Source organism: Lutra lutra, chromosome 9, assembly GCF_902655055.1.
Source record: "Lutra lutra chromosome 9, mLutLut1.2, whole genome shotgun sequence".
In the NCBI taxonomy this organism is placed as follows: Eukaryota; Metazoa; Chordata; class Mammalia; order Carnivora; family Mustelidae; genus Lutra; species Lutra lutra.
Window position 1 is genome coordinate 11,468,740 of NC_062286.1, and position 21,818 is coordinate 11,490,557.

General features: G+C 39.8%; 1 protein-coding gene across 2 annotated transcripts in view; it reads right to left on the reverse strand.

Annotated features, from left to right (window-relative positions):
* The window catches only part of NBAS (NBAS subunit of NRZ tethering complex), a 329,816-nt gene that overhangs the window by 287,922 nt on the left and 20,076 nt on the right, over positions 1-21,818 (reverse strand). For both annotated transcript variants that reach the window (XM_047744603.1, XM_047744602.1), the window contains exons 7-9: positions 17,636-17,769; positions 15,200-15,333; positions 13,412-13,510 (exon numbers count right to left, since the gene is read on the reverse strand). In XM_047744603.1, coding sequence (XP_047600559.1) covers positions 13,412-13,510; positions 15,200-15,333; positions 17,636-17,769 — 367 coding nt within the window. The remainder of the gene's footprint in view (positions 1-13,411; positions 13,511-15,199; positions 15,334-17,635; positions 17,770-21,818) is intronic.

Here is a 21,818-nt window from a genome sequence, read left to right on the forward strand (position 1 = left end):
TAATTTCATCTAAGACAGGTTTGAAGAAAAAAACAAACAAATAACCTGGTTCATGCCTCCCATCCATACAACTCTTCAGCCAATTATAAGAGAATATTATGAGCAATTATATGCCAACAAATTAGACAATCTGGAAGAAATGGATACATCCGTAGAAACATATAAACTGCCAAAATTGAAAGATGAAGAAAGAAAAAGCCTGAACAGACCCATAAGAGCAAAGAAACTGAAGCAGTAACCAATAATCTTCCAACAAACAAGAGTCCAGGACCAGATGGCTTCCCAGAGAAATTTTACCAAATATTTAAATAAGAATGATTACCGGGGCGCCTGGGTGGCTCAGTTGTTTAGCGTCTGCCTTCAGCTCAGGTCATGATCTCAGCGTCCTGGGATGGAGCCCCACATCAGGCTCCCTGCTCAGCGGGAAGCCTGCTTTTCCTCTCCTAGTCCCCCTGCTTGTGGTCCCTCTCTCACTGTGTCCCTCTCTGTCAAATAAATAAATAAAATCTTAAGAAAAAAAGGGGGGGGGGGTATTTTGAGAAATATAAGAATTTTTATAGGTCTAGAGTAATCCAGAACGGGAGTCGGTAAACTACAGAACTGGGCTCACAACGCTTCTTGATCCAATATCCTAGGCAGCCATAAGCTATGGAAAGGTGGTAACACCTCAAATGAAATTTATTCCTATCCTCCATTAGGGCAACTTCAATAGCAAGGATAGGAAAAACAATTTTATTCATTTTATTTAATTTTTCAAAGTCTTAGTAAAAGTGGTGGGGGGTCAGAATCCCTATAACAAACAGATGCTACCTTACCTGATCAAGCCTCTAACAGCACAGCCTCGGTATGTGCATATTTAAAACTTGTTTTCCAATAGGTGATTCTGTTGTCCAGACCTTGTTGAGAACTGCTACCCCGGTAAGCAGAATGTCCACAGAAATACTAATTAACAAGTTCATTTAGATTTCCCAGAGGTCTTTGACCCTGTGTCCTTCCCTCAACCCACAGCTGCTGCCAGTGATCATCTGAAGACTTCATTCCCTCCCAATCCTCAGGACGGATTTAAGCAACACGGCTGCAAAAGCCCAGTACGTTCAGCATCCGCCCATCTGGTCCACTCCATGTCTACCTTGGATCCTGATTCCAGAACTACCCAGGGTCTGAAACCAAATTCCCCTTCTACTCCAGTATAAGTAGTTCAATTACTAAACTCTTTCTCAAACTTTTCTCCCAGGAAAAGAAGTTTGGTCTTTGAACCCATACTGGGGCCTGCCAAGTATACCTGACAATGGGTCTGTCTCGAATGCGTTCTACTAAACCCCCTACCACAATCTTCCTCTGTTAAATGCTGCCTGTAGTCTGCACCAGACCTCGTAAGTACATGAGCAGCTTACTAAAACCATGTACTGTCTGTGCCCAGCGTAATGCCAGCACCTGGTTCAGAAAGAATGACTTACCTTGAAATTTCACAGCTAATAAGTAGAATCAAGAACAGGATTCAGATCGCCTGTCCCCTAACCCAGTACACATTCTATTAGGTCAGAAACATTGTTTTAATTTTCTATTTGTCCATAAAACATAATTAAATGACACTCCCTCATTCCTATAAAATAAGCTAAATATAACTCAGGAGTCTTCTTTCAGCTCTCTACTCCCAAAGGGAATGCGCAACAGCTAGCATCGCTCCAGGGAGAAGAAAAAATTCAATCTGGCCCAAGTTACTTCCTAAAATTGCATTTTTGTAAAGCTTTGCAGAGGAATTATAAAGTAGTCCTTATAACTGGAAGATGCGGGGTATAAACAAGGTACAAAATATCTTGCCTAAAAAGTTATATCTGCTGGGTAATAAGTAGATTCGTTATACCGGTCACTGAATTTCTGTGTATGCTTGAACATTTCCCTGATAAAAATTTGTTAAAAGAAAAAAAAAGTTATATCAAATTAAACTACAACCAAAACACTCCAAAAGAAAAATATGAGGCAAGGGGGAGCGGGAACCAGATGATAGATTTACCAGCTGAACAGAGTAAAAAATTTATAAAGGTCTTCAAAGACCTATTTCTATGTAACTGTAACATAAAGGGAATGAGCCCCTCCTCTCAAAGACTCTTCAAACATGAAATCTTCAACTTAAAAGCCAGCCAGGTGGAAGCTGCTAAGGCCCAGGACACTTCGGAGTCACACATGACTACCTCTCTCTAACACCTTCTGGATGAAAACAGATCACAGGCTATGGCCAAGACTCCCGACTTCCCCGTCTCCCCAAAAGAAAAGCCTATAAAACCAAAAAATTTAGTCTGTGAAGCTCAGAAGTCCCTTATTCATACCCAAGAGCTTTCACCTCTACGAGACCATGCAGCTCTCTCCACAGACTACAGCACCCTTCACTTCTCCTCAAAAAACTGACCTGCACTCAGAAAAAGGAGAATTTTCTCATGCTGGAGAAATGAGAAATTGAGAGGCAAAATGAAAAACTCCTTAATAGAAGGTCAACTCAATTACTGACATTCACACTTCTCAGGTACAAGGCTACACATTCATCTCTCAAATGCCAATAGCACCCACATTATCAAAGGCCAAATGCACTCTCTCACTGCGGTGGGAGATAATCAGCAATGATCACAACTAAAGGACTCTCTCCTTTTCTAGAAGTGATCCTTCATAAAATCATTAATCTTATTTAGTTACGGTTTATGAAAAATATCTTAACGCCATTTATCCTTAACTGGTCCTCCAGCTGTCAAAAGAGCACATCTTTTCACTTAGCAGTGCCATGATTCTCAGAGAATACGTACGACCTTAGGAACCAGAAAGATGGGCAATGTTACAGCAATGTAATGGCTGTGAAAATCCACTGACTGGCTTCCACGTGCATCTCATAGATCTTAACAGAAGTTCTACCTCACAGTAGAATAAAATATGCTAAGCCCTTGGATAAACCTTTAAGGTAGGGAACACTCAACACTACCCTCTTCACAAGATCAAATTTAAACATTTGAGGCACCCATGTACAACTTCCCTAGATGAAAGTGATGTATTAAGAAGAGACTGTGGCCCTTCAGCACCCTTTCTATCTCCAAGACTGTTTTCCTTCCATTCTGTTACAGTGGAAGTTATCATTCTGTCGCTTGAGAGTTCATTCACACAACAAACATTATTTCCCACCAAGCACTGTTTTATTTGGGCGGCTGCCTTTACCCCATGAGTATAAAGGGCTCATATATTTATGGCTACGATTTTGTGTAGGGGAAATCAGAAACCCACAGGAGATGACCAAGTCAACCTACATAAGGCATAGCCCATGAACAGTGAAGCTGCAGTGCCTGCTGGTATTCCTCAGTCTCCCCTGAAAATGAAGAGCCTTCTGGAGACCACGTCCCAGTCCACCCTGAGCCTCCCTGAGATCAGCAGTGCCTCCAACTGGTGCGTCGATTCCTAACTACTCTTCAAACTGAGACCTTCATAATCTGATTGTAACCTAGTTTAAGGCAACCATAGCTTATTATTCCCTAAAAATGTTGTCTCGAGTTCTTTCTGTATAAACTGTATTTGCCCTGAAATAGCTGACTGAGAGAAAAAAAAAATTTTTGCCACCACCCAAATGTTTGGATTCTCCCTTTGCACAACTGTGACACACATTATTAGTCACGGCTCTTCCCCACAGACAGCAGGAGTATCTTTCTTAACATAAAGCTGAGTATTTTTCGGGGCGCCTGGGTGGCTCAGTGGGTTAAAGCCTCTGCTTTCGGCTCAGGTCATGATCCCAGGGTCCTGGGATCGAGCCCCGCATCAGGCTCTCTGCTCGGCAGGGAGCCTGCTTCCTCCTCTCTCTCTGCCTGCCTCTCTGCCTACTTGTGATCTCTGTCTGTCAAATGAAATGAATAAAATCTTAAAAAAAAAAAAAAAAAAAGCTGAGTATTTTTCTTAACATCAAAAATGTTCAAATGAATGCCTGTGTAGGGGTTTTTTTTTCTTATTCACTCCTTATTTACTACAGTTTTACTGATAGAGAGTTTACATTCCATAAAACTCATGGACGTGAGAGAAAGTAGGGGTGATGGAAGTACCCTAAGCGAATGGCAGTGCTCAGTTGCACAATTATGAACACTTACAGAAACAAATCACTGACTGACACACTTAGGATCAATACCAAAAACTCATCAAGGATTCTGCGCATGGGTGGCTTCTCAAAGGGGTCAGAGAAAGAAGACATATTCTCTATTGTTTGCCACTGCTGAAATGTAAATCAGCGTCTAAAAGAAGTTACCTTCAAACACTCTTTGTGTAGTTATCAAGAAACTTCTGGACATTTAAAGTTGGGTATGTCCAACTTTTTTTTTTTAAGATTTTATTTATTTATTTATTTATTTATTTATTTATTTATTTATTTATTTGTCGATCCCAGGACTCTGGGATCATGACCTGAGCTGAAGGCAGTGGCTTAACCGACTAAGCCACCCAGGTGTCCAGAGTATGTACCATTTTGCTTGTAGAAATTCACAATGAAATTAAAAACAAAAAGCTATATTCTGTTGGAAGCAATGTCATTTAAAAATACACAGATAAAGTCTTCCACTAGAACTCAGCTCACACTGCGTGCCCTTCTCTGTGACTAGGACTCCCAAAATCGACTGTAGACGGCCAGAGAGAGGCACTAGGTGGGAATCCCCACTGAGCACACAGTTCTACAGGCTGACTGCAGTCCCCTCTAAGAACACCGAGGAGACAAGAAATTCCTTAGTTGGAATCAAGGTGTAATCTAAACCACTATTAACGGCGAATCCGAAGAACAGAAATGATAAGGCAGGGAGGTTCTGGGGTGAGTCTCAAAGGGGAGCAGGCAGAGGACGGAGTCTGAGGGAGGGGAACAAAATACATTCATTAGGCAGTGAGGGCATGTAAAGAAGGAAATGGTCGAAATCAGCAAATCCACAGAGTTAACCTGAAGCTGCTCAATTAATTTTTGTTTCCTATTCCCCAATTTACCACCTTGATTTTTCTTCTTCAACAGTGCTTGCAGCATCAGGCAAAACAATGAATTTCATAAAACCTTGACTTTATACAATACCAATTTATTCCAACCCCACTCTGGCTGATTTATTTCACATTTATAAGATCCCTGTAGATGATCTTTATCACGGGCTCACATTACTAGAGTAACCAAAAATAAATAAAAATGTGATGAATATTTCAGCTTCTTTCATTTAAAAAAGACTGCATAATGGAAAAAACAAACAACCTAGCAATATTTTTGTCAGGCACAACAGGGCATTTACACATACCCTGTGCTTTATAGCAATTTTCATTCTGAAATTTTAATCCAGTCATCCATCTCCCAGTTGACTGCTATCAAGAAGTGTATGTGAGGGGCGCCTGGGTGGCTCAGTGGGTTAAAGCCTCTGCCTTCGGCTCAGGTCATGATCCCAGGGTCCTGGGATAGAGTGCCACATCGGGCTCCCCCTGCTCGGCAGGGAGCCTGCTTCCTCCTCTCTCTCTGCCTGCCTCTCTGCCTACTTGTGATCTCTGTCTGTCAAATAAAAAAAAAAAAAAAGAAGAAGAAGAAGAAAGAAAGAAGCATATGTGATTGCAGAACCCAGAACAGGCCTTTTTTCTGTGGTTTGATACATAGTTACAATTCCAAAATTTTACAGAGACCCCCCCCCCCATAAAAACACCTACAATTTGCATAGCTCCTGGGCCATAAAATGAAAGCTTTAAGAGTAAGAAAGAGAATTCGACTTGTGACAAATTGATATCATGTAATAAGCATTTAGTGAATGATCATTTCAAACCTATGGCGCCAAGTGAGCCCCACTTACCCTCCTGAAATCCTGCCAGGAAAAAAGAAATCAAATATTGACCTTTGTAATAAATCAAGACAGGGGAGTAGTCCGTATGAAATAAACTAGGCAAAACAAACAAAACGGGGAAAGATTAAGATATAAAACAGACTTCTTTTAAAAGGGACAAGAAAAATAAAACAGAAATGCGAGGAATGAGGGCGCCTGGGTGGCTCAGTTGGTTAAGTGACTGCCTTCAACTCAGGTCATGATCCCAGGGTCCTGGGATAGAGTGCCACATCGGGCTCCCCCTGCTCTGCGGGGAGCCTGCTTCTCCTTCTCCCTCTGTCTGCTTCTCCCCGTTTATGCTCGCTCTCTCTCTCTCTCTCTCTGTCAAACAACATCTTTTTAAAAAAAAAGAAAGAAATGGGAGGAATGAATAAGAATACAAAACAGAAGAAAAAGGGAAAAGAAAAAAAATCAAGAAACTTAATCTTTCTTTTCCACTCAGGAAATTAAAATTACTTATCCAAGAAACCCACAAAGGGAGAGTTATCAATCAGCAAAACAGAATCTTATATTAGAGGCAAGGGCTTCTAGAAAAATGTACATTACACATTCTCTGCCTTCAGATATTCGACATTCTAACTAGAGATACAGGATTCAGTTCATCAAAATAGAAAAAAATAAAGTGTGATCTATACCTAAGTCGTGCCCAAAATGTTACACAAACTGAGAAGAGCAAATCTATATAAGAAAACAAATAGGCTCTCGTTGGCTGTGGCCTGCCGTTATCAGCTAAGAGTCACCCAGCTTCTAGTCTCTCCCAGCTGAATCAATATTCCTCTTAGTATAGACAATCCTATTTTCTCTTCTCAAAAATCTGAGTTTCCTAAAGAATAAGCTGCCACTCAAGGTCTCAATTATCTGACCTCAACTTGGGTTTCCAAGACCCCACCTCCCACCACAACCTATCCTCCCCTGCCACACACCCCCTACAGCGTCAGCCAAACTACACCACCTGCAATTTCCCCATGTAGCTCCCTTCCTCTTGTCACTGTTCACACTGTCACCTCGCCTGGAATAGCCATCATGCCCAGACTGTAGCCATTGTCTGAAGCAATGGCCTGCCATACTTCTCTGATCTTTTAAGGAAGGAAGATCTCCTTCTTCTGGATCCCCATCACCGTACCTGCACCCTCTTAAGACCCTTACATATTTCTAGCCTGCATTCCAGTACACACACACACACAATATAAATACACATATATATTTGTATAAACTTTTATTAGAGAAAATGTATGTCAGACATTAGAAATATATATATTACATATACGTGTGTGTGTATGTGTGTGTGTATATTATTTCTCATTCAAGAATATAAGGCCTTGAGGTGCCTCGGTGGCTCAGCGGGCTAAGCATCTGCCTTCAGCTCAGGTCATGGGACCAGGGTCCTGGGACCAAGCTCCACCCTGGGCTCCCTGCTCAGCGGGGAGCCTGCCTCTCCCTCTGCCCCTTCCCCAGTTCATGCTCTCTCTCCCTCTTGCTCTCAAAATAAATAAATAAAATCTTGGGGTGGAGGGAGAATATAATGCCTTGAGGACTTCCAATCCCTCTAACAGAATGCACTTTTTAATGGATAATAGATTAAATTTTTATAAATGTATATATGTGCTAAGAAAGTAAAGTAAAATATAATTTTTTTTAAAAGTATCTATGTACCAAGAAAGGTATTAATTAATACCTAGGCTTTAAAACAACAAAATCAAGTTGAATAAAACAAACAAAAGGCCTTAAAAGAATAAAGAGCAAAACCTGGCTTGAACATAATAAAACACAGTATCAAAGAAGTTGCAAAGAAACAGGCCCACCTCACAAATCAAAGCAGTAAGCGGAATGTCATGGGAACAATACATGCACCGTCTGGGCTTGACAAAATTCGCCCCAGAAAACGGAGCAGGGGAAAGCAAAACACACACTACCCCCTTTCTAACAGCAAAATTTAAGTTCAAGACTTAATGTGAATCTATGCCAGGAAATATGGTATTTGAGCTATAAAAACAAACATAAGAGACCACACTTCATTTAAGAAGTTGAAAGAACAAAATAAAAACAACACAATTTTCTTATACTTGTAACGTGTTTATTTTATAACAAAAAGAAATGTCTGAAGAAAATGGCAGTAATATGCAGCAAATACAATTAGATTCAATTTTATGAAATGTAAAGACCTCTAACTGTACATGTGATCACTCAACTGTATCCAAAATAAAATAAAACAAAGGTCTATTATTTCAGATTGGAAAACAATATGCAAAATAAAATAAACAATTTTTTAAATTTTTTAATTAACTAGGGACGCCTGGGTGGCTCAGTTGGTTAAGCAGCTGCCTTCGGCTCAGGTCATGATCCCAGCGTCCTGGGATCGAGTCCCACATCGGGCTCCTTGCTTGGCGGGGAGCCTGCTTCTCCCTCTGCCTCTGCCTGCCATTCTGTCTGCCTGTGCTTGCTCTCTCTCCCTCTCTCTCTGACAAATAAATAAAAAAAAAAAAAAAAAAAAATTTTAATTAACTAGACTTGCAACTGATTTTCAAATTTCTTTTTTTTTAAAGATTTTATTTATTTATTTGAGAGAGAGACAATAAGCAGTGGGGAGGGGCAGAAGGAGAGAGAGAGAGAGAAAGTAGACTTCCCGATGAGCAGGAAACCCGATGCAGGACTTGCCCCCAGGCCCTGGAGATCATGACCTGAGCCAAAGGCAGATGCTCAACCAACTAAGCCACCCAAGCAACCCGATTTCCAAATTTCTTAAGGATGATACAGCAAACAGACTCTTTAAGGCAGGAGTGCAAACAAATCAAAAGGAAAAAATTAATAATATTACATTTATCCACTACTATCATATCCTGAGTACGTACTGTGTACCTCAAAACAGGGATGCCTGGGTGGCTCAGTCAGTTAAGTAGCTGCTTTCGGCTGAGGTTATGATCCCAGTGTCCTGGGATCAAGTCCCACATTGGGCTCCTTGCTTAGTAGGAAGCCTGCTTCTCCCTCTGCCTGCTCTGCCTGCCACTCCTGGCTTGTGCTCTCTCTCTGACAAATAAATAAATTAAATCTTTAAAAAGAAACTAGTAGCTCACTGAATACTCATTTCAATTCTTTTCTTCCCTTAAGAGAGATTCATAAAATAGCTACAGAAAACATCTAGAAATGAGAAATAGAAAAACTGGAACAAAAAATCACAATGTGGGGCACCTGGGTGGCTAAGTGGGTTAAGCCTTTGCCTTCAGCTCAGGTCATGATTTCAGGATCCTGGGATCAAGCCCCGCATTGGACTCTATGCTTAGCAGGGAACCTGCTTCCCCCTCTCACTCTGCCTGCTTCTCTGCCTACTTATGATCTCTCTCTCCGTCAAATGAATAAAATCTTTAAAAAAAAAAAAAAAATCACAATGCCTAGTTCAAAAAAAAAGAGCGACAGAAAATTTTAAAAGATATATCAAGGGGCGCCTGGGTGGCTCAGTGGGTTGAGCCGCTGCCTTCGGCTCAGGTCGTGATCTCAGGGTCCTGGGATCGAGCCCCGCATCGGGCTCTCTGCTCTGCAGGGAGCCTGCTTCCTCCTCTCTCTCTGCCTGCCTCTCTGCCTGCTTGTGATCTCTCTCTGTCAAATAAATAAATAAAATCTTTAAAAAAAAAAAAAAAAAAGATATATCAGAAAAAAATTAACCAGAATATAGATTTTTCTTTCTAAATTGTATATCTTACATATCACTAATTCATTATATTTATATATTTATATATATATAATATTATATATTTATATATATTATATATATAAAATATTATATATTTATACATAGTATATATATAATTTATATATTTGAAGCAAAAGTGCTTCAAACTACTTTATTCGTTAAGTATATACATTTACATAGAAAGAATAAAATAATTTTTACTTTTCTTTCTCAACAAAAATAAAGGGGGAAAAAAGAGAATAAGAATAAAGGTGAGTTCAATAAGACTAACATCTAGAGAACAGAAATTTCAGAGAGAAAAAAGAAAACAGAGGGAAGAAACAATCAAAGAACTCACTAAATTTTCCCAAAAGTGAGTTTTCAAACCGAAGGGCCAACAGTATGGAAATAAACAACTCCAAGACACAACACGACCAAGTTTCAGAATACTGTGGGGAAATAAAAAAGAATCTGAGTTTCCAGAAAAAAGGAGGATGAAAAAATAGAGGAAAAAATACGTGCATGAGGATTCTCAAGGGCAGCACTAGAAGCCAGATGACAATGGAGCAATATCCTCAAAATTCTAAAAGGAAAATTATTTCCAGCCTACAATTCTATCCATGCTAAATTATCATTTAAGCATGAAGATAGAATAAATGCCATTTTCAGGCAGGCAAGGCCTCAAAAACTATATACTTCCCGTGTACTCTTCCTCAGGGAATTACAGAAGTTCACCAAAACAGCAAAATAAACCAAAGAAACACAGGTCCCAGGAAACAGGTGATGCAACAAAAAATACGAAAGCAATCCTCAGGATGGTAAAGTGAATTCTTACAGGAGTTCTTAAGGAAATAGCTATGCGGCAGAGGCAAACCCATATCACAGCAGGTCAGAAAGTTCTGAGAAAGACTCCAAGAAGATGAAACTTACAGAATATCTAACATATATGGTGTAGGATCTACGCTAACGGGAGTGAGTTCATCATTAAATCTATAATAAGCATATTTAAAAACTTTGCAAACTAAGAAAGGAAGGGAGGGAGGGAGGGAAGGAGGGGGGCGGGGAGAGAGGAAGGAGAGAGAGAAGGAATTTAACCACAAGAATATATACAGGCAAGAAGTTACCAGATAGGCCTTACTCTAGCCAACAAAGCCCCTCCAAGATTTAGCCTGGTTGTATCTCTGTGCCATCTATATATTACTCTACTCAGTCAGCTTCAGCCAAAATGGCCTCCTTGCGGTTTCTAGAAAATGGCAGGTATGCTCCTAACTCATTTTGCTTTCACTATTCTTTCTGCACAGAACACTCTTTTTCCAGATATCCAAGTAATGAATACCCTTACCTCCTGCAAGCCTTTGCACAAATGTTACTTTCCCAGTGAGGGTAACCTGTCTACCCTAGTTAAAATTACAACCCATAGGGCGCCTGGGTGGCTCAGTGGGTTAAAACCTCTGCCTTCAGCTCAGGTCATGATGCCAGGGTCCTGGGATCGAGCCCCTCATCGGGCTCTCTGCTCAGCAGGGAGCGTGCTGCCCCCTCTCTCTCTGCCTGCCTCTCTGCCTACTTGCAATCTCTGTCAAATAAATAAATAAAATCTTTAAAGAAAAAATTACAACCCATAATATACTCACCACCCTGCCACTGTCTTCCACCCTCTGTTCATTTTTTCCCCACAGCACTTATCAGTTTCTCAAATACTCTATGTCCAGTGTTTGTTTTCTGTCACCCCCTCTAGAAGTTTAGTTCCAATAACGCGTTAACCAAGCATCTGGAACAGCACGTGGCACAGAGCAGGAAATGAATAAATGTTTACTGAATGAATGAATGAATGACTAAGAATGAAAAGGCAATCACGCAATACTACAGAAGGTTCTTGTCTCATCTGTGAAGAGCATCTACATGACCGTAATATTTACACTACAAAATCACAACTGAACAGGAGAACAAGAGAAGGCTAGGTTTGTGTGAGGACAGAGTAAGAAAACAGAACATCTTCCATGAAGAGACATTAAGAGGTAATGTGTAAAACAGAGAAATCAAGAAGTAACAACATAAACATTTTATTTTTGTGTATGAAAACAACAGACGGTATCAAATAAAACAGCCAAACAAAGTAGCTCAAAGTAGTTATCTTTGGAAAGAAATTAGGTGAAAAGGTCAGTTTTTAAGATTATTTAACAGCCAAAACTAAAGTCATATCTAACTCAAAAAAGGTGAATCTTTTAAGAAGTCACATGTTGGAAGAAAATAATACACACGAAATCCAGAATTAAATCCAGATCACGTAAAGAATGTCAAGACCATACACCCAGTAAAAATTAAGAAATTATATTTTTTAAAAAAACACATTTCATAGATGACAAAACATGAATGGCCAATAACATAAAAAGCTATCCAACCTCATCAGTAATCAGGGAAATGAAAATTAAAACCACAATGAGATCTTCTTTTACATCTAACCAGATCAGCAAATATTTGAAAGTCTGATACCAAGAGCACTAATAAGAAACCACGGAAACTTTCATGGCTGATGGAACCGCGCACCGACAGAACCACTCTGAAAAACATGTGCATTACCTCGTAAAGTTGAAGCTGTACTTACTCAACAATTCACCAATTCCACTTCTGCTTCTATACCCTGCAGAAACTCTTACACACGTGTCAGAGGAATGCATAATCATTTTGGCCGCAGAACTATTTTTATAACCAAAAAAAAAAAAAAAAAAAAAAAAAAACTGGAAACAAACCAAATTTTCATCCACAGGAGAATGAATAAATATGCTGCAGCATATTCATAAAATGAAATATCCTAATGGCAGTGAAAATTGAATGAAGTAGAAAAACACGCATCAAAAAGCAAGCCTCAAACCAAGACTTGTGTGTCTTCCATATGATTCTATTTATATAAAGTCAAACAGCACAACCACATACGAATAAGTGGTAAAACTAAAAAGAAAGCAAAAAAATGATAAAAACAAAATTCAGGACAGTGGTTATCCCTCGTAGGGAAAGATGAGGGAAGAGCGCGAAGAGGACTCTGGTGGGTGTCAGTTCTTTTGCAACATAAACATTTCATAATCCTAAAATTCTGAATAAAAAGGACAGACCTATGACTGAATAGAACACAAAAATTAAGTCTTTTTGATGAAAAAGGTATGCAAGTACACAGAGGGTCAGAGAGCTTAAGGACTCACAAACAGACACAGAGTCTCAAAATTCAGAATTTAAGCTACATTTATCTGATTTACAACTTGATAGTCTCCCCATTTAGAGAATCAAGAAGTTAGCTTGATAACTTATAAAACAGATGTAAATTTCACCCTCAAAATAACAAAATGAAAGGAGAGAAATCACGAGAAGTAGAAGATGCCCAATTTTCAACCAACCCTCAATGCAGGTGGCAGATACGCAGAGAAGTGGCATCTATGAAGAATGGGCCACAGGTGTAGGGATCAGCTGTGCCATGAGGGAAGCAGCCCTAACCTGCAGAGGAGAGGAGGAGGGGAGGAGGGGAAAAGGGGAGGCATGCGGACGGAGCCCTCCTATGCAAGGGCACTTCAGAGGCAGCCTTTTGTGAGTTCTCTCAACACGCTAGAGCGCTAGAAGTTAGGTACATACTCATTTCCCAGATGAGAAAAATAAGATTAAGAAACTGAAGAGAAAAACTTCCGTGGCGAATACTCCCAGTGCCTATGTGGCTCAGAGCTCTGTCAGCCCAACGATCAGAAATGCTCAGAAGACGGCTACCACTGTGTATCACAGATACTTAAGATAACTATGCACTAGAGGAACAAACGAAGCCAAACTAAGCAGAGTGGACACCGTCTTCTCTCTGAAACTGTGCCAAGACATCTCTATCCACCTCACACTCCGCCAAGGAGAAGACACGGTTGCTCACCTGTGACCAGGATGGTAAACAGCTGTGTTGATTCCACGAGGATAATGACCACTGAAGCTGAAACAGTGACTCTCTTGATAGCTCTGATTTGTCCCAACACTAAATTTAAGAAGAAAAAACACCAGTAAGCCACCGTGAGAGGCCAAAAAATACCCACTACAGTGTCTGTAATGTAGAAGACGCCACCAAACACTGCTGAGAATACAAAACAACTCTGACACGTAATTAGTGGGAATATGAATGATATAAAAAGGCTGGGAAAAGGTCTGGAAGTTTCTTTTACAAATAAACTGTATCTACCCTATGATTCAGCAGTTCCACTCAAAGACAGTGACGCAAGAAAAATGAAAATACACATCCATAAATACTTGTAAAGCATGGTCATAATAGCTTTATTCATAGTGGCCCCAAAACGGAAATCACAAGTCCATCAAAAGAAGAATGACTCAACAAATCATGAATGTTATGGTCTGAATGTTTGTGATCCCACTATGGACTGAAGGTCTGTGTCCCCACAAAATTCATATGTTAAAACCCTAATGCCAGTGTGATGGTATTTGGAAATGGGGTCTTTGGGAAGTAATTAGGTCATGAGGATGAAGGCCTCACGAAAGGAAATACTGCCCTCAGAAAGGAGGCCAGAGAGCTAGCTAGCTCTCTTTCTACCACGTGAGGGTACAAAGACAAGTCAGCAGTCCACAAAGAACCCAAAGAGGGTTCTCACCAGAACCCAGCCACGCTGGCACCCAGAACACAGACTTCCACCCTCGGGAAGTGTCAGCAGTAAACTTCCGTTGTTGATAAGCGGCCCCGTTTTCAGTACTTCGTTGTAACACCTCAAACTAAGACACATGAAATATTCATACAGTGAAATACATTATATTATAATAAAATGGAATAAACTACTGATACATGAAAAAATACAAATAAATCAAATAAATCTCAAAATATGCTAAGTGAAGGAAGACTCAGACAGGAGAGTACATTCTATGAGTCCATTTATGTGAATTACCAGAATGGGCACAACTTATCTAGGATGGTTAAGCTGGGCGGGGGGGAGGTGGGGAGGTGTACATAGATTTACTAGGTTGGAGCATGAGAGAACTTTCTAGCATGATGATAATGTGCTGTATCTTGATAAGGGTTTGAATTGCACAGTATTTGCATTTGCCGTAACTCACTGGCTGGCACACTGAAGATTTGTACATTTCACTGTATGCAAATTTTATTTCAAAAGAGAAAACTGTAAATAAACCTTAAACTTTAATTAATGACATGCATGCTTAAGTATATAAGGACTAACTCTGAAATCCATTAAAAAATAACATTGACTAATGGCTAGACAGAGGGGTGGGCAGAAATGTGAATAGCAAGTATAGTAAAATGCTAATTATGGAATTTAAGTGAAGGTATAGGAGCATCTGCTATAAAATGGTTTCAACCTTCCTGTTATATTTGCAGTTTTTTTCCACACTAAAATGCTGAAAGAACAAAACAAAATCTGACTAAGCCAGAGAAAAACAAATTATTTCACATAGGAGTTCCCAAATAAAATGTATTTTTAGGGGTGCCTGGGTGGCTCAGTGGGTTAAGCCGCTGCCTTCGGCTCAGGTCATGATCTCAGGGTCCTGGGATCGAGTCCCGCATCGGGCTCTTTGCTCAGCAGGGAGCCTGCTTCCCTCTCTCTCTCTCTCTCTGCCTGCCTCTCCATCTACTTGTGATCTCTCTCTGTCAAATAAATAAATAAAATCTTTAAAAAATAAATAAATAAATAAAATGTATTTTTACCTTACAAGGTAACTTTTAAGTTCTCCTCGGTAATTGATGACCAGGAGCTCTGCAGACCACTGTGCACTGGCTTTATATTCTAAAAATATCAACCCAGCAATAGCATAGCTCAGATCACCTGGTAAACTTGATGCCTATAAAAGAGGGTGAATTAAGTTACTAAGAAGATACCAGATAGAAGTTAACACATGCATAGTTGGAAGACATCCCAGACACTGGCCTTGCCAGGTACACATTGAGACAGTCCCAGAACTGCTGTGTATAACTGAAGAATCATGCAAATCAGAGCGCCTAGAACCAGACATCCAACTTTAGACCTGCCCTCCCGACAAAGGCTATCGCCACACAACCCTTTAGATGACAGATTTGCCTAGATACGAGAATGTCTGTTGAGACTGTGCTTCTCGCGGGGGTGGTGAGGGGTAATGCCACCATTCAGCCTCAAAGAATTCTTTTTTTTTTTTTTAAGATTTTATTTATTTATTTAACAGAGAGAGATCACAAGTAGGCAGAAAGGCAGGCAGAGAGAGAGAGGAGGAAAGCAGGCTCCCCGCTGAGCGCAGAGAGCCCGATGTGGGGATCATGACCCGAGCCGAAGGTAGAGGCTTTAACCCACTGAGCCACCCAGGTGCCCCAGCCTCAAAGAATTCTAAGATACTGAGTTTAGATATAAGCTCCCAAATGTTGACTTTCACTGCCAGCAATAACCAATGCTTTAAAAAAAAGCCTTGGGGCACCTGGGTGGCACAGTTGGTTGAGCATCTGACTCTTGGTTTCACCTCAGGTCTGATCTCAGGGCCATGAGATCTGGCCCCAAGTTGGGTTCTGCACTCAGCATGGAGTCCTCTTGTGTTTCTCTCTCCCTCTGCCCACCTCCCCACTCTCCCTTCCCCTGGGAAGCGTACAGCCACATGCTCTCTGTCAAATAAATAAATCTTATTTTTTTTAAAAAGGCATCAATTACTTCCCATTTGCCCATCAGTAACTAAGAGGAAAAGACACTTAAAACATTCACTCAATGGCAACCTTTTTCCATGAACTAAGTATCAGGCTATATTGCTAAGCACATGAAGGCATGTGCACCTTGGGAAGCACACATACTACGGTTTACCACACCGAATGCCTAGACCTCACTATCTAGAACCACAAAATAAATACTGTGGCCACATGCAGCTATAGAACACTTGATATAGGACTAGTCCTAATTGAGACAGACTATAACCATAAAAAGAAACAGGACATTTCAAAGACTTGGTACCAAAGAAAGTAGAATATCTCATTAACAATCTTTACATTGCATATTGAAATAATATTTATGATATACTGGATTATATAATAAATTCACCTGTTCAACTCTTAACGGAACTTCTAGAAAATTTAACATTACAACGTGATCATATATATTATTCACATTACTTTTCTATCAGACAACGCTAGTCTAGAAAACAGTGGTGCAAACTTGTTAGTTTGGTTCCCCTGGACTTCCGTAATATGAGCCTAACACATTTTTTCAAGTTTTTCCAGTCATTATTTCTGAACAAAAATCATTCTCTATATCACAGGTTCTTATCCCTACCTTCTCATTAAAAATCAGCTGAAAAATTTGTAAACAATACTAATGCCCAGAGCCCACTCTCATCAATTAAATGAGAATTTCCGTGGGTCGAGCCTAGACAATCAAGTAATTTTTCTGTTGCTTCTCTTTTCTTTACAAAGCTTCCCAGCTGATCCTAAGATGCAACCAGAGGTAGCCCTGTGGTTCTACCTGCCTCTGTACCTTGTTCATTCAAGGAAGAAGGATACAAAGTAAAAAGCACTGGATTCCTGAAAGAAACACTTATTAACTGGATTGCCATGGGAAAAGTCATTCAACTGCCTCTCGATTTCAGTTTTCTAAACTGTAAAACCTGGATAATATCTGGTCAATCTATTCAAAGGGTTGCTGTGAATATGAACTAAGAATATATATACATATACATATATATATATATATATATAAAACTCATTAATAAAATATAAAACATTATACAAATACAAATTATTACCATCATTAATTTTTTTTTCTCCACTCTCCCTTTCAATTCCTATCCCCTTGAGGGTAACAGATCCTAACTCCTCGGAAAGCTTTTTCTATTGTGACAGCTCACTGACTACTTTCCCTCACTAGAACTTCCTAATATTTTTCTGTACCTCTGTTTAGTATTTACTTACCACTATGTTTCCATACTGATGGATTACCGCTGATTACTGCATTACAAAATGGAGAGAAAAAAATGTTTCACGTACAGATATCTACTAGATTCTTAGTATCTTAAGTTCACAACTTATTCAGATTTACAGGTTCAATTTCCCCTCTCCTCACATTTGGTCACTCAAGTACCTTCATATATTTTTTTGAATGTCTTTTATGTAATCGGTCTAAGGTTATGCACATACCGGGGCAATAACAAAGAGTTCACTTCCCGTGAGATCAAACACCCTCACTGTTCCTGTGCTTTCAGCATAGGCCAGCAGGGTACAATCATAACTCCATGCCACACGCCTCCACTGGGGTTTCGGGTCTTTCGGAACTAGAATGAAAAGAAAAGAAGTACTTTTAACAATGTGTTATACAGATAGTTTAGCTGCAGTAACTGTAGATGTTAACCAACTATTCAACTATGTTACATCCTTTCCAAAGGATTTCTAATGTTTCATTTCAATAGAAAAGAACTCTTTCCAGAAAGCCAGTCCAAGTAAGACTGGTAAACATAAACCACAGCAAACTCTGCCCCACTTACTTAAGAAGCCAAGACGACTGACACCAGCGGTCAAATGAATGCTGCACAGGCCCTAGTTAGCAAAAGCTCAGAAGAGCACACCTCAAGATACTTACGAAATTAAGACAGATCAAGAGCATAGAGAGTGTGGGAGAAAATAATTCCAATTAAATGAGTTCAGCTCCTCTAACAGCAAAAAATGAACATTTCAACTGTTATCTTTCAAATACATCAAATATAGGTAACTAAGACGTACGACGCAGGGTTATACAAACACAGCACTGGAGAAGTATGTAGTATGTAGTATGTATGCAGTATATACACACAGTATAGTATGTAGTATATACACACATATCACACATCAACATGTGGATTAGGTAAATCGAGTACTATCCTAATCAACCCAAGTCTAATATTTTAATAATCAACCTTAATAAACCAACACCTTTTTTCTGCTCTGAATTTTTCAGTACAATAATGAAAAGAAAGGCTGTCAGCAATAAAGAAGAAAAAAAAAGGTGGGGGTACTGTGAAACTCTAAACTCTGTTAAATTTTTTAGAGGTTTTTGAGGTCATGCTCAAAGGTCATGCTCCCTGGTAAAGGGAGGGCACTGGTTCTACTGGTCTAATGGGGACCCCGCATTAGAATCCCAGAACTGAGGAGACCAGTAGAACCAGTGCCCTCCCTTTACCAGCAGGGATTACAGATGATCAGGGGACTGACAAGGGAACATCCAGAGTTGAGAGTCGAGAGCAAAGAAAGCCCAGAACCCACGTGTCCCGCCTTCCCAAACAGTGAGCATCTCACTACCACACGTTGCCTCTCAGTCGGAGTTTGGACTGAGCCTCAGGCCTGCCCCAGAAGGTTCCTGAGATCCAGCTAATAAGCCACCAACAACACAGCCACCTGGCAAATAAGCAAACCATGCATACTGGGGTCTGTCTTTCACCCACATGCTGCCTCTGCCTAGAATGTTCTTCCTCAGTACTCTGCAAAGCGTTCACTTTTGTTACAACCACCTGTGGTAACAAATGGTTCCCTCCTCCTCCCTTGGCACTCTTCGAAACTGTCTGCTCTCCTCTCTGTGTCCAAATAGGCTGTACAAAATTCTTTATCACACCACGTTCTGTTGTTTACAGGACTATTTCCCCTACGAGCCTCTGAGCTCCATGAAATCCAACGACACTGTCCTATTCCACACTGCCATGCTAGAACCTGGAATGGAAAGTGATTACTATTTCACTAATGAGTGAAGACTAATGCTTTCAGGAAAATCTATGCTAACAGGGTAAGGTAATGGTAAGAGGTTACCATCTCCCAGGGACTACCAATTAAACATGAATTACATAAATGGTCTTCTCCCCACCTAGAAGAAGTACTTTAGAATTCAGACTTCTCTCTTATATCTGTAATACACATAATAAACTTTTTTGTATGGGAGGAAAGTATGCCAGACATCAAGGAGTTTCTTTATACCAAATAAATCCAAGTAAATACCAAATCCAAGTGAATACCAAATCCAAGTAAATACCAAAAAAATTCCAAGAGGGCCCCTTGGACACAGTAAGGTCTAGTAGATATATTAAAGACTAACAAAACACTATACACATTCTAGAAAAACAATGTTTTTAATGGGAATAAAATGAGGGAAAAGATCAGTTCTCCATCTTTATAAAGCTTCAAAAAAAAATCAAGCTTGGAAGTAAACAAAGGCACAAAATGATAATACAGGAAAACAAGACCTGCCTGCCCATAGATGCTACACAAACACCAGATAATTTAATGCCCTGAAATATATTCATGTGCTAAAGAAACACAGAAACATTTTTCCATTATCACTGTTTTACCTGAGATAACAGGTTTTTTCCTCTTATCTCATTTTGATAGGATAAACAGATTTATGTACCACATTCTTTATCTAAAATAAGTTTCATCTGAAAGGGATTTCTTTTTACTATTACTTCTAGTTATAACCAGTAGCTCCAGAAAAATCAGCATGTGTTTTGACCCAGATAAAGACAGGTTTTTTCATTACAAAGTAAGATTTCACATAACAATGTAAAAACACGGTTTTTATCACCGGACTTTTCCAGCTGTGTGGTTTTGGAGAGGAATGAACGGTCTAGATTTGTACAAAGCCAGTGTCAATGGGGTCAACTGAAAAGTATTCAGAAAGGCTATTGGCAAACTGAGCCTGCCATCTGACACCTGCCACGTTCACAGTGAAACTGCTTCTTCTCACTCACGTCTTGTACCGGCTGTGGCCCCTTCAACCCACCCAGTTGCCAAGCTCTTTCTCAACTTGTGCTTTTATCTGTGCTGTTTTCTTAGCCTGGAGCCCCTTTCCCTTGAGCCCTTTCCTGGCTCCTTTCCATCTCCCAGGTCTCAACTTTTTCAAGATTTTTTAAATTTCTCAAATCTCTTAGTGATACATACCACTTCCACGGGAGGCATTCTCTGACCATGCCGCCTAAGCAGCCTCAAGTCGCCATTATTCTCCACTATCCAATGAGTTGATGTCCTTCACATCTCTTAGCCCAATTACGCATGCGTGTGTGTCTACTTTTTATCGTCTATTCATTGAACTATAAATTCCAAAATGCCAGGTGCTGGGCCCATTCTGTTCATACCTGCATCCCCAGTGCCCAGCACTCTAGTAGTAGTATCAGGCACTCAAGTGCTAACGGAAAACATTCTAATCCGGTGCTCACCCACCCAGACTGGAAAGGGAAATAGAGAAAGATTAAGAAGCAAGGAACACTGGGTTCCATTCTTAGCACTGCCATAAAATGAAGGGGTGCGACCCTGGGGAGATCATGGAGGTGCAGCTCCCTCATTTGCAAAATAAAGGGCTCAGTGTACAATCTGGTCTGGTGAGCAAGAGCCAAAGAGCGGAGCTATAAAAGCTTGCTGAGAGGCTAAATATTTGAATGTTTGAAATAAAAGTGTCAGTAAAGACATGAGAAAAATGGTTACAATCCTGGAATGAGAAAGGTCTAACCACAAAGAGAAACCCTGAAATTATACGGGGGAAAAAAAAAGCGACAAATACAGTTATAAAACAAACAAACAAACAAAAAATCCATAACAAATTTAAAAGAAAATCAATTGGCTGAAAATATTTGCAACACAGATGATAAAGAGTTAACATTCATACTATCACACCAATACGAAAAAGTCAAGTAATCCAAGAGGAATATAGGCAAAAGGATATGCTCTAAAAATTCACCAAAAAAACATAAAAATAGCCACTTAACATATGCTCTACCTAATAACTAAAAATATGCAAATTGAAAATGAGATTTTTTTTTTCTTCCTTTGCCTGTGAACATAATATTTTTTAAATAGGTAACATATGGTGCTGACAGTGGAGAAAAGAAATGGCTTCCATCATGACATTTTCATAGCTGTGTAAATAGGTGGAACTTTCTGGAAAGAACTGCAGCAGTAGCTATTTTGAATACTGTACCTGCAGACAAACAGGAGGTCTTTTCCAGTGTTGGGGGAGGAGGATAGGGGCAAAGATGGGTAAGAGAGAGGAAGAAGAGAGCCATTATAAACAACCTAAATTTCTATCAAGAAGGGAATAAAAAACATGTGGTTCACATTCTTACAATGGAATCCTGTGGCTACATTTGAAAGACTGAAATGCATCTGCACGTACAGACTGGGAAAGACATCAGTACAGTCGGAGGGAGAGCAAGCTGGAGAACAACTTGTACGAGATGATCTTGTTTTGTTAAAGAAAAAAGTCAATCCACGTACATATAGGTTTATATAAGTATAGAAAATTTTATATTAAGTTATTAAGTTCCTATGAAAAATTCAAATTGAAAAGAAACTTTATTTTTACTTTTTC